The sequence below is a fragment of the Podarcis gaigeae genome (genome assembly GCF_964106915.1).
Source record: "Podarcis gaigeae genome assembly, chromosome: 1".
NCBI classification, from domain to species: Eukaryota; Metazoa; Chordata; class Lepidosauria; order Squamata; family Lacertidae; genus Podarcis; species Podarcis gaigeae.
In genome coordinates, this window is record NC_139678.1 from 134,896,608 (window position 1) to 134,910,259 (window position 13,652).

The 13,652-nt window shown below is 42.3% G+C and overlaps 1 protein-coding gene across 7 annotated transcripts in view; it reads left to right on the top strand.

Annotated features, from left to right (window-relative positions):
- Positions 1 to 13,652, top strand: part of FN1 (fibronectin 1) — a 75,142-nt gene that overhangs the window by 59,009 nt on the left and 2,481 nt on the right. For 4 of the 7 annotated variants that reach the window (XM_083702639.1, XM_083702641.1, XM_083702637.1 and 1 more), the window contains 12 exons: positions 730 to 999; positions 2,021 to 2,208; positions 3,393 to 3,480; positions 4,288 to 4,464; positions 4,825 to 4,914; positions 5,151 to 5,330; positions 6,119 to 6,208; positions 7,496 to 7,935; positions 9,406 to 9,544; positions 10,084 to 10,248; positions 11,848 to 11,973; positions 12,668 to 12,774. In XM_083702639.1, the coding sequence (XP_083558765.1) occupies positions 730 to 999; positions 2,021 to 2,208; positions 3,393 to 3,480; positions 4,288 to 4,464; positions 4,825 to 4,914; positions 5,151 to 5,330; positions 6,119 to 6,208; positions 7,496 to 7,935; positions 9,406 to 9,544; positions 10,084 to 10,248; positions 11,848 to 11,973; positions 12,668 to 12,774 (2,060 nt within the window). The remainder of the gene's footprint in view (positions 1 to 729; positions 1,000 to 2,020; positions 2,209 to 3,392; positions 3,481 to 4,287; positions 4,465 to 4,824; positions 4,915 to 5,150; positions 5,331 to 6,118; positions 6,209 to 7,495; positions 7,936 to 9,405; positions 9,545 to 10,083; positions 10,249 to 11,847; positions 11,974 to 12,667; positions 12,775 to 13,652) is intronic. The other 3 variants (XM_083702642.1, XM_083702643.1, XM_083702640.1) reach the window with 1 other exon arrangement.

The window sequence follows — 13,652 nt, forward strand, 5'->3', positions numbered from 1 at the left end:
TAATTTAAAGATAAAGCTTCGTATGCATATTATCTATGCTTATGGCAATAATTTGCAAGAATGGTGTGTGTTTTTTGACAAATTGATATGTGGATGCTAATTTGTTGATATAGCTACCTTGAGGCCTTTCTGCAGTCACTTACAGCAGTACAAAAACAATGATCAGCTTGAGTCTCTGATCTGACTGGTGTAGAGCGCTTTTGGGAAACACAGTTCCTCCATCAAAGAGGTTCTGGGCTAGCAAAAATAGTTGCAGGTCCGTGGGAATAGTATTTGAGGAGGGTCTTTAGCTAAGGCTATTTTCTGATGGGGGAATTGAGCTTGCCAGATTCCAGGCTCCTTCCTTGCTTCTGCCTGTCTGGTTTTCTGGGTTGCAGCAAAAGCATCACTGCAATGGTCAGATCAGCTGAAACCATCAGAGGTGTGCTGTTGTGACTACCAGCCATTCGATTCCCAAAAAGCTTGTTCTTTATGCTGATTGCTGTTTGCAATAGCATAACATACAGCTGAAAAACATGGTACAAGTCTTAACTGCTACACCTCCATTGTGCTGCTGTAAATGGCTCTGCAGGCTGCAAAATAAAATAAATAAATAAATAGTTTCTATTTCGGGATGTGGAGAAATAGAAGATTGCTTTGCATGCCTATAACAAAGTGCTTTGTGCTACCCAAACTTGCTTCCCCACCCTTCCCCTCCACTTAATCTTTCATCATTAATTTGCCTAACAGACATTGATCGCCCTAAAGGACTGACATTCACTGAGGTGGATGTCGATTCCATCAAAATTGCTTGGGAAAGCCCACAGGGGCAAGTCACCAGGTACAGGGTGACCTACTCAACCCCTGAGGATGGAATCCATGAGCTATTCCCTGCTCCAGATGGTGAAGACGACACTGCAGAGCTGCATGGCCTCAGGCCTGGTTCTGAGTACACTGTCCGCATCGTTGCCTTGCACAATGGCTTGGAGAGCCTACCTCTGATTGGGACCCAGTCCACAGGTACACACATAGCAATGCCACCCGGTGGCCAGGGCAGCTGCTGCCTTTGTTGCCTGGCTGGCCAGAATAGTTTCCAAGTGCTGCTGGTTTCTCATCTATGAGACCCCCAGTTCGGGGGAATGCCTTTGGTGTGGGGACATAGAGACATGGGTTTCTTTTGCGTGGAAGATGGAGGATATCAGAAGCAACACACACACACACACACACACACACACACACACACACACTGACTTTGGAATCAAGGGATGTGTAGCCTTTTCCTCCCTTAAAAAGATTGCCTTTGATAAAAGAAAAGGTGATTAGTTTTCACTTTTTAAAAAAGCCTTGGGCAGGGGTTCTGAAGGTCCCCTATGACACTTCCATTTGCCCTTCTCCTTCTTCCTTTCTCACCAGTTTGATCACCATTGTTTGAATACTAGTACTCGCACACAACATTTGAGCACAGAATTTGACTGATTTGGGGCATTATCCTTTGTCAGCCTAGTCAATAAATGTCTCTGCAACGTGTTACCATCATATAATCTTGATTATTGTTGATTCTATAAAATCATCATGATATTTCCAAAATCACATAATTGACCCTGTTCTGGGGCAGGAACAGCAGAGTGCTGCCTGGTTATACCTATAACCACTCTTTAAAATTCTAAATCTGTAACCAGGGACATTAGAAAACAGCACCAATCACCTCCACACCTGTGTGTGTGTGTGTGTGTGTGTGTGTGTGTATTACTCAGTTAAATTGTGGCAGCATTGTTTAAAGATGACTTTGTAGCTTAGTTGTTCCCTGTTTTTCCAGCAACTATCTTCCATTACTGATGATCCATGTATAAAAATATTTCAATACATATTTGTCTTGTTCAAGGCACCTGGATTTTGAAACTACCTTTCTATTAGATTTTTTAAAGATACCTGATCACATCATCAAAACTGCAGTCACCTGAAACTTCACAGCAGGGCTAGCCATTTCTGTACTCATTACTACTCCCAAAGTAATCTAAGTTTTTAATCCTAAATTTGACAGCAATCCCACCTCCTATGAACCTGAAGTTTATTCAGGTTGCTCCAACCAGCCTGACAGTCACCTGGACTGCACCTAATGTTCAGCTTACTGGATACCGAATCAGAGTGAATCCCAAGGATAAGAACGGGCCAATGAAAGAAATTAACCTCTCTCCAGATAGCACATCGGCTGTTGTCTCAGGACTCATGGTAATTCTTCTTTTATTTTTTTGAAAGGGTTTTTTATTTGTGTTTTTACATACAGTTCAAAAAGAATAAGTAAAGAATAAATGGAGAAAATGAAAACAAAACCACTACAAACCAAGGACACAACGCAAAACACCTAAGGACTTCCCTTCCTCTCCTTCTCTGGTATCTTTTCTTTTCTCTTTCTTCTGCGTATTCTTAGTTACCAAAGTTCTACTCTTCGTACTCATTTTCTCCTACTTCCTCTTACACTGCTGAATTTTTTCAAGTCCTGCTAATCTGTTCACTTGTTTACACGGATTTTTTTAAATACTCTACAAACAATTTCCAATCCTTTTTGTATTCTTGGGGACTTCTGTTATGTATTCCCAGAAGAAAAACTTCTGGTTTCTTGGGAAATGTTCTCTTAAGTATCCCCCCCCTTAATTCCCATAATTCCTGGATTATTTTATATGACCACCACTTGTGGTAAAATTCTTCTTTTTAAATGGATTTGGTTATAATTGTTTTGAAGCCACGACATTATTTGGGGCAGAAGTTCAACCTCTATTGAGCTTGACTACACATTCAGCACTCTCTCATAACTGCATTTGAATGAAGCAAATAATAAATACATTACAGCAAGCAGCATAGGCACTGAAACCACCTCCCGTTTCTCCAAAAGGGGTTTCCATTGAAGACAGAGAGTTATGGGTATATCTCCTGACAGTCCCTGGGATTGCAGTCACTGTTGCCATGTGTAACTTTCATCCTATATATCTCATAAAAGATGCATAGGGACTGGGGTTTTGTTTTTTTGAAAGAAGGTGGTGCTTCTCACCATGAAGTTGTTACAGTAAATGACATACTTTTAACATTTGGGGGTGGGTGAGTGCTAGTACTGCATTCCCTTGAATTCCCCCAGAAAAAGGCTCTACATGTGGAATATGCAATTCTCCAAAAGAGCAGATAAAAGCTAATTACCAAGGGAGGCAAGTCACTGAAAAATCCTCGTTTCTTTGTGTCATCTGAATATTTGGCTCCATCTGATTTTCTGATTGCTCAATAAGGCTCCCAACACTTCACAATGCATCGGATTAGAGAATATAAATGAAGAGCAGGCTTACTGAAGTGGCTTATGCGTCAGCTTTTCGTGACCTCCTGGAGGATGTAAATCTCTTAACAGTCCATGGTTTTGTTACATCTAGGTGGCAACCAAATACGAAGTCAGCATCTATGCTCTGAAGGACTCTCTGACCAGCAGACCTGCCCAGGGAGTAGTCACTACCCTAGAGAGTAAGTTACTCAACATTTCAAAATAGCCATAGAGTCACTGATTCAAAGGCAAAAACGTTTGGAGCTTTTTCAGTTTCGAGAAAAGGCAAATAAGTGGGAAGGGGGAGGACATGATAGAGGTGTATAAAATTATGCATGGTGTGAAGAAAAAGGATAGAGAAGTCCCCCCAACTGCCCAGTATTAGAACCCAGGACCATCAAATAAGGCTGAGTGTTGAAAAACTCAGGGGAGACCAAAGGAAGTTCACACCACAAATAGCAAATTTCCTACCACAATCTGCTGTGAGGGCCACCAACTAAGTCCATGAATAATCCTCTTTTAAAGACATCTATCAGCAGTTGCTAGTCATGATGGCTGTTGGAGGGTTGGAGGCAGCAGGTTTCTAAATAGAAGTCATGCTAGTCTATTTGTTGGGAGTGCCTGGAAATGGGTTCCTAGAATCACTGGTTCTAATCCTGAGTGAGAACTAGGCAGATTGGGTTTGGAGCTATAAATAAGTGATAGTTCTAAAGCGACCTTTTAGTGGCATTTGCCTCAATGCATGTTTGCAAGACTGCATGTTTGCAAGCACATTTGAAGCACTATCTCCCACTCCAAAGAATCCTGACTGTTGTAGTTTACCCCTCACAGAATTACAGTTCCCAGCAACCCTTCACTACAGTGCCCAAAATTCTTTGAGAGAAGAAATATGTGTAGAGTGTGCTTTAAAGGTATAGTGTCTCTGCAGCTGTGTATGACTGTGGTACTAGCAGACTGTTGTGCTAACGGACGGTTGCCTGACTTTTGGTGTTTGTGTGTATGTGCAGATGTCAGCCCTCCCCGTAGGGCACGTGTCACAGATGTCACAGAGAGGACCATCACAGTCGTCTGGCGTACCAAGACTGAGGCAATCACTGGTTTCCATATTGATGCTGTCCCAGCGAATGGTCAAAATCCTGTTCAACGAACAATTGGCCCTGATGTTAAACCCTACACTATCACTGGTATGTGAACTTATTGACACCACCTCTGTGACTGCCCATCGTCCCATCTGCGCCCAGGCTCTGAGTCTGAGTCTCTTTGGCTCTTCCTTTCCAGACCTCCACTACTTTTCAGTATGATTTCAGAATGCAGCAGGGATGTCTGCAACAAAAACTCTGCTCACCTTCAATAGGAAGCAGCACAACAGGCCCTAATTCCCACCCCCGCCATTCATGGTGATGCCACCCTTAGGGCTTGTCAGCCAACCTCCTTGGAAGCCCTTGCTAACATGTTTTTATTGACTTGAGGTGCAATGCTGTTCAGAACAGTACTTTATATGAGCAAGGTTTATTTTATTTTTAATATTTCACTTTGAATCACAGGCTTGCAGCCCGGCACTGACTACAAGATTTACATCTACACCCTGAACGGCAATGCTCGCAGCTCCCCAGTAGTGATTGATGCTTCCACGGGTAATGGTAGTTTATAAAAACTCATATTAACTGAAATGGTGGTTTCCTTTCCCTTGATCATGTAAATCATCTGTGGCATGTTACAGCAATGATTCTCTTCCCGCCGCTTGGGCTTTGGGGGAGAAGCAGAATGTTCTCAGACTTGTAGCTGAAACATATGGAAACTGTATTTCCCCCTTGAGGGAGATGATGTCATATTAAAATACATGCACTCAATGGTTTTATTTGTTCCTCAGCCATTGACGCCCCCTCCAACCTCCGCTTCCTTACAACCACAAGCAACTCCCTGCTGCTCACTTGGCAGCCACCCCGGGCCAAGATCACAGGATACATCATCAAATATGAGCAGGCTGGGGGGCAGCCTAGGGAAGTGCTTCCTCGTCCCCGCCCTGGCACTACGGAGGCCACTATTACAGGTATGTACCCCTCCCCAAAGAAGTCAGCTGTTCAGCTGAGAGGTGGGGTAAGCCTGTTCCTTGCTTGACCATCCCAGGTGGGTTGGGGGGTTTGGTAATGACAACCTTTGACCCTGCCTCAACAATTTTGCCTGTTGTAACTAGTGCATTATGTCCCAAAGACCTGAATAGGAGCAGTTGAGAACTAAGCCTACTCCCACATGCATAGCAACAGTCTGGGACCATATACTGGCCATGCTAAAATGCAGCAGGCCAATAGACTACTTTGGTTCAGTTGTTTCAGAAGATGAACCTTATGAGCACTTCTAACCTTTAGAAGCCTGCCTCTCTCTCTCTCTATCTATCTATCTATCTATCTATCTATCTATCTATCTATCAACATGTATATCACATCCTTTCCACTATGACTGCATTTACAAAATCTGAACTTAAACAGGACAACAGATGAACAGTATTAAATAACAGAGAGATGAAAGTAACGAAACAAGAAAAACAAAGAAACCATATTAAAATATAAGAAGTTAAACCAGCAAAACCTTATCCTGGCAAGATAAATGCCTATCTGAATAATAACTAGATGGTAGTAAATGGGAGCAGTGTGTGTATAGAGTACAAAACTAGAAACCTATAAACACTTACCTGGTAGTAAGTGCCATGAAAAACAACGAGGCTTATTTTTGAGTAAGCATGTGTAAGATTGCACTGCAAGCTGTTGTGCCGACTTTGAATACTGCTTCTTTTGAATACTGCTTCCTTTTAAAAATGGGTTTCTGCCAATCCTTTGTCAGGTCTGGAGCCAGGAACAGAATATGTCATCTATGTATTTGCTGTGAAGAATAATCAGAAGAGTGAACCATTGATTGGAAGGACAAAAACAGGTAAAACACCTTCAATCTTACTGAGCACGAAAGAGAAGCTAGATGCAGTTGTTTTGAATTTCAGTTAATGCCATTGCCACACAACTGGTGGCACATCACTGCTTAAAATTTCCTTTCTATATCTGGACACAAGTGGAGACACTCATCAATCTGTATATATATATATTCAGATAAGTTGGTAATCCTGACCTGCAAAGTACTAATGCAGTTTAATAGATTTGGCTGCGGTTGACAAACCTCCTTTCACTTTTTGTCTTTCCTGTTTCCTACTTTTAAGATGGTTGACTTAATATTGCTGCTTACCTCTGAATCTGTTAGAAACTGAGGGTACACTCCAATCCAAATTAAACATGTCTGCTCAAAATTAAGCTTCACAACATTCAATAGTATATGGGGTGGCATCCTCAGCATTTAATTTGATTGGTGAGAGGTAAGCACTTGCTTAACTCTCCTTAATTGTAAATCAGTGGAACCTACAAATGCTTGATTTGATCTGGATTGTAAACCAGATAAACTATATTGACTAGTAGATATCAGTTGATGCAAGTCTGAGTGACTTGTTCATACATTATTAAGACACAAGAGTTGCTTTTTTCTCAGAAGAAAGGGAGTCAAGAGCTTCAGTCATGGATGATTGACATAACTCTGTTAGTTTCAAACCAGATTCACCTTTGAAGTGGGTGGTAAGTAGTTGTAAAGTAGAGGGGAGTTCAGGTGTTATCATCCTAAGCTAAATGATTTTGGAAATAGGTGCAAGGAGTAATGTAGTATATAACATTTCTCCTCTTTAGCTGAAATTACATCAAAGGAACTGAATATGTAATTTCCTATGTCCCAGGGCATAGTTTGAGGGTACATGATGCAGCCTGGTGAGAGTCGTGTACACACTGCCTTCCATGGTGGAAGAGTTGCAGGATAGAAATGTCCTGCCATTCATTCATTCATTCATTCATTCAGCAAAAGATCATTTGTGGCAAGAAGGTTATTTTGCTTCATAGGGGATCGTCTCAAAGGTACAAAAATTGTCATCACTTTGGCTCATCTTGAGTTCTGTGGGCACATGCTTTTGCCTTCTGGCTGAAGCGCTCTAAGTAGCCTCTGTAGAGAAACTGCATGATGACTTTTCAGGACCATGTAGCACCTTTGAGAATGCTGCTAACGTTTAATTGCTTGAATTAGGCAGTGTTTTATGGAGCAGCTGCTTAGTTTGTTTCACAGTGCAAGCAGCGCTTGCTGAAGGGTGCTTGAGAACCTGGCTTTGACTGCTTCTAACCTCTCTTTGGCTAGATGAGCTTCCCCAGCTAGTAACGCTGCCACACTCTGGCCAAGGGGTGTCAGAGAACCTGGATGTGCCCAGCACTGTGGAGAACACGCCTTACCTCACCAACAACCCGCATGATAATGGAAATGGTATCCAACTTCCAGGGACTTCTGGTCAGCAGACTATATTGAGCAAGCCAGGCCAACAAGTCATTGTGGAAGTATATGGGTCTCGGACCCCTACAACTGCCACCACCCCAGTGGGGCGTAGGCCACATGTACAGCCTGGAGACCTACCAGACGTGGATGAACATGCTTATTATCCCCACAACCTTCTGCCCAAGAATAATCACACGAGGCTCCAGGAAGCAGTTTCTCAGACAACCATTTCTTGGACGCCCTATTCAGAGACCACGGAATACATTATCTCTTGTCAACCTGTTGGTGCCGAGGAAGAGCCTGTAGAGGTAACTTGGTTTTGTTAATTTCTAAAATGTAGTGGTTGCCATTGTGTTTGTTTAGATAACACCCTCACTGGCACTTTACCAAGTTTCATAGGCAAACTGTCTTCAAGACCCCATTCTCAAGGAATTTGCAATCTAATAAAGACAATGATGAAAACAGGGATGGCGTGCTAAAGGTAATGGTTAAATGTACCCATTGAAGTTACACGTACTTTAATCTCAGTTGGATATTACTACTACTATTTAAATTTCTATACCACCCTTCTACTGAAGATCAAAGGGCGGTTTACAATATAAAAACACAAAAATACATGACATAACAAACAAAAACAACAACACCACCCCCCAGTTTAAAAGGCCATAGGTGGTTTAATTGGAGGCCTGGGAGAAGTGGAATGTTTTTGCCTCAAGATATGTAACCAAAGCACCAGGCAAGCCTCCCTGAGGAAAGCGTTCCACAAATGGGGAGCCACGACAGAAAAGGCCTCCTCTCTCAGAGGAGGCGCACAAAGAAGGGCCTCAGATGATGATCACAGGGTCTAGGTTGGTTCATATGGGGAGAGGCAGTCCTTGAGGTTTTGTGGTCCTGAGGATGAAGGAGAAGGAAAGCAGAGAAATGGCATTAATACACATTTAGGGAGGAAATTCCTGACATAAGGTGCAGTAATGGAAAATAGTAATGGAAAATCATTGCAGGCAGCTAATTAGTCTGCTAGGGTAATGGTAGAGCTACAGGGAACAGAGAGTACAGAACAGATAGAAGAAATGAGAGCTAAGATACCAGAGAAATGTGTTGAATACTTTAAAAGTAACATGCTTTTGCTGCTATAGATGGGAATCCATGGTTATGAAGAGGGTTTTTTCTTGGTCTAAGGCAGAAATGAGGAGCCTGTGATTCTCCAGAAGTTGCTGGATTATGACACTTGTCATAACTGACTACTTGCCATGCTGGCTGGAGCTGATAGAAATTGGAGTCCAGCAATATCTGGTGGGGCCACTCAGGTTCCTCATCTCTGTCCTATTGGATAGGAAATGCCTTGTCAAAAACAGGATGGGCTTATCACTCCTGCAAAAAACTCGGGCAAATGCTGGTGTGGGAAAGAGACTCACTGTGAGCTCCTCTTTCAACATTACTAGAGCTGCACAGGAAAAAGACTTTGTGGCAGCTCCTCATCATGAAGGTGACATCAAAAAGTGGCCAAGCAGTAAATTGGCTGCTCAAATCTCACCCTGTTCTTGACAACTTGAGTAGATCTAGGTAGCCACATCACTGCATTTGTAAAAGGGGGAAAGGTGCTGGAATAAGGGAGACTTGTCTCATATTTGGGTAAAGAGAAGCCATATCCTCATTGGATTGGACCCCAGAACCCTACTCTCTAGGGAATCAACTTGATATACAGCCATTTCAGAGCCAGTGTCTCATTCTTCAAGAAAGCAAAAATCAACATGTTTATACATCTTCTCAAATTGTAGCTCAGAGTTCCTGGCACATCGTCAAGTGCTACACTTACTGGTCTTACTAGAGGTGCCACCTACAACATCATAGTGGAAGCAATTAAAAATAGGAAAAGGCACAAAGTCCTTGAAGAGGTGGTCACAGTGGGCAATGTCGGTAAGTAGAAAGGAAGCTCCACTCTTCTTTTGTGTAATAACCTTGGTTTAGGATCGCTGATAACTATGGTGTCCTTGTTTGGTTGGATTCACACTTGTATCACACTAATCCTCCATGGAGTTCATGCCAGTTTAACCTCCCAGGGAGGTTAGTTAGAGAGAAAGTGACCCTGGCCAGCTTCATGGCTGACCGGGGATTTGAACCCTGATTTCCCCACTACTGCACTCTAACCACTGCACCCTTCTAGCTCTCAAAGTCCTCTTTCAATTGTGTATATTTCAGCATACATTTCTGCCTGTTCTTTTGCTTCCTCTGAGTTATATATTCAAATAATCTTAGTGGGAAAGGAAGCCTGTTTAAGCAATGAAATCCAGATCGTTATCTGAACAAAGATAATTAAGATAGGTTTTTGTGCTATTTATCGCTGCATGGAGACTTCATTCTTACTGGCACCATTTTGAGTGTGTGTGTGGGGGGGGATTGTTTGCTAAGACTTACTGCATGTTGTCATACTACTTTTCATTCTGTGTCCTTTCCAGTTCCTGGAACATCAAACCAACCAACAGATGACTCATGTTATGATACATTCACTGGCTCCTTCTACTCTGTTGGGGAGGAATGGGAAAGAATGTCTGAAACTGGATTTAAACTTTGGTGCCAATGTTTAGGCCTTGGCAGTGGACACTTCAGATGTGACTCTTCAAGTGAGTAGCTTCTTGAATTTATTTGGCTCCATTTCTAAAATTTGAGGCAATAAACCCCAAATACCTACACCTCCCCCCCCCTCAGAAGGGTGGTGAGGAATCCCCAGCACAGAACTATACTACATCACCAACCAAGTGCACCACATAATCCCATGCATTCTAGAAGACGAAACAAAACAATGGGTACACCTGGAGAGAGACGTAATCGAAAATTCCCCCCCCCCACCATGGCATACCCATTCCTCCCAAACAAATCCCCACGACGCTAAACATGTCCACACAGACCATGCTTAAAGCGTGGAAGGAAGAAGCAGGTGTCCCCAACCCCATCCCCACTAATCCCCTGGCTCACCACCCACTATTCCACCACGCAGCACAAAACTTCCAGATAAAAACCTGGCAAGCCAAAGGCTTATACCGCCTAGCAGGCCTCTGAAAAAATAACAAACCCACATTGACACAAGAAATACAAGACAAACTAGGGAACACCCAAATGCCCTGGTTAACGCACCACCATTTTCATTGTGCTGTGATGTTAGACAACCCAGAAAAGGGGATAGCACACATTTGCGTAGCTGGTTGTACAATGGACAGTATAAAAGAATATGTTCTACTGTGTCCAGCACATTCAAAAAACATCCGCAATGCCTATCGTTTCTGGAGATGTTTAAATATCTGCCCTTAACAAAAACTGAGGAAAAAACTTTCAGTTGGCCCTGCGTTGGACTGGAATTATTAACTGTGAAATATGACCCTGCTATTTGTTGGATTTAAACCATAAAACATAATCCAGCTAGAGTTGTCATTAATTCTGGTTTACACCAGTTTTTTTTCCAATTAAAGTTCAGTATTTTGTTTGCTGCAGGACTTTACCAGCTGACTACCCTGATGCCAAACACTTATATTTTTAGTTTCCCCCCCAGATAAAATAAGACACCTAATTGAACATTGCTTCTTCTGTGTGTGCTTCACATTTACAGATACTGACAGCCAAATCAACAACTAAATAAATCCTGATAACTTGAAGACAATTTGATAAAACTTAAATACTATGTCTTGATCATATTGCAAGTTATAGCCCTCATTCCCAGCCTTGTCATATGTATCCTAGCAGCATTAGAGCTTTCTAAAATAATCTTAACTCTCTTAAAAGCCAATTCACTTTCTAAATACGTTCATAATATGTTCCAGGGGCAAAGCACTGCTTCTAGCTCACCCTGGGATAAGTGATGGTTTAAGCAGCCTCACGTAGCGATCACAGTAATGAGGAGACCAACAGCAGGTGGATGTGGCTGAATTATTTTTTGGATAGGTGGGGACTGTTACCTGGGAACAATAACAGAGGAATTATTTTTTATGGATACTAAACATGTCCGGCCCCTTTTTAATTCCAAGCTGTGCTTAGCTGCCAGTTGAGTGGATAAGAGCTCTTTTTTCTTGAAATATTGTTCTTTGTAAAGAGCTCCTTCTACAGATCTGAGGCTTTTGTCTATGGGACCCTAAGCCCCAGAATACATCAAGTGACCAACACATTGTCAAACAGGGCTCAGTGTGGATTCAGCGTCACCTTATTGATCTGTCGTTTCTTTGTTCCTTCAGAGTGGTGTCATGACAATGCTGTGAACTATAAGATTGGTGAGAAGTGGGACCGGCAAGGAGAGAACGGACAGATGATGAGCTGCACTTGCCTTGGGAATGGAAAGGGAGAATTCAAATGCGAACCTCGTACGTATGGACATTACCTTTCTTGATGTATAAAACAGCATTCCTGCTGCTCATGCTTGTCCCCAGAATAACCTAGAAGCAAAATCTAGGGTGCTATTCAACTGGGTTTCACTCAGAGTAGATCCATTGAAATTAGTGGGCCAAACTTATGGATCTACTCGTGAGTTAAGCGTAGTTAAATGCCACCTCTAGTGATTTATTTTTCTGAATTAAAATGAAAAGTTGGGGTCCGATTCCTGTCCTCTAGGACAATTCTTCTTACAGGAGTGTTTAACAATGAGGGTGTTCTGCACAGGGTTGTTCATTCTTTATACCACAAAAGGCAAGAAAAATGTGTTCCTGCCATAAGGATAAAGTTTCTGCCCGGTTTAGGTGCTCCCTCTTACAGGAAAGCACTGGCAACCCATGGCCCTACTGCCAATGCTGGTAGGCATAAATCAACAGAACTCAACTAGGTTTTCTTCCCTCCTCCTCTTTTCCACAGGCTGGCAGGTAGGAGAAAACCTGAACAAAATCCTGCCAACCTGTTGATGAATACCTCACTGGAGATAACCTCCTAAATTGTCTTAAGAATCTTCCTGGTATAGGTTGGCAATGTTAAGGTGGATTTAATAGCTGAGATGTTTTGCCCTCCAAGTGGCAAAGTACATGCCAATTATTAAAAGAATTGCTTGTTCCTTGGCTTTTTTTGTAGATGAAGCAACTTGCTATGATGAGGGCAAAATGTACCATGTAGGAGAGCAGTGGCAGAAGGAATACCTTGGGGCCATCTGCTCCTGTACTTGCTATGGAGGACAGCAGGTAAGCATTTTCATACCAGTGCTGTGACTTATAACAGACAGCATGGCATGTGAGAGAGAGTGGGGGGAGGCAGGGGGGAATATGACATACTTGCAGAATCTGGACATATTTTGTGGATAATGCCCACTCAGGTACAGAGTTCATTACATTTTAAGTGACTCTTCAGTAACTAGCACTACAAATAAAAAAATTCCTTCCAGTAGCACCTTAAAGACCAACTAAGTTAGTTCTTGGTATGAGCTTTCGTGTGCATGCACACTTCTTTAGATACCTGAAGATACCTGAAGAAGTGTGCATGCACACGAAGGCTCATACCAAGAACTAACTTAGTTGGTCTTTAAGGTGCTACTGGAAGGAATTTTTTTGTTTTGACTATGGCAGACCAACACGGCTACCTATCTGTAACAAGCACTACAAATGAAATTGTTAAAGGGGAGCCTAAAGCAGAAATAAACATGCGACATTATGCATTTTTGCCCGGTTTTACGGGCATGCACAGTATATGAAGTCTGATTTACCAATGCTAATGCCACTTTCAGAACAAGTACTTTTGCAGCATTGTGGATGAGCTGTTTAGAGCTGCCTCGGTGACACAGTACTGTTCCCGTCTCCTAACATGTCTTTCATTCAGATAGCTTTTGTAGTTGTTGAAATATTATTTCCCAAATGATCAGGACATCTGTTCATGCAACTTATTTAAGTCTATACTGAAAACACTTTAAATGACCTTGACCTTAAAACGCTGTTAGTTCCTCTGCCTACTAAGACTGTAATCATACACAGACTTAGGGCTTGAGTTTCAGCGAAAATTTACCTGTATGAATGAACCCATGATACCTATTGAATCAACCTCTCATTTTGACTGGATCTTTTCCCTT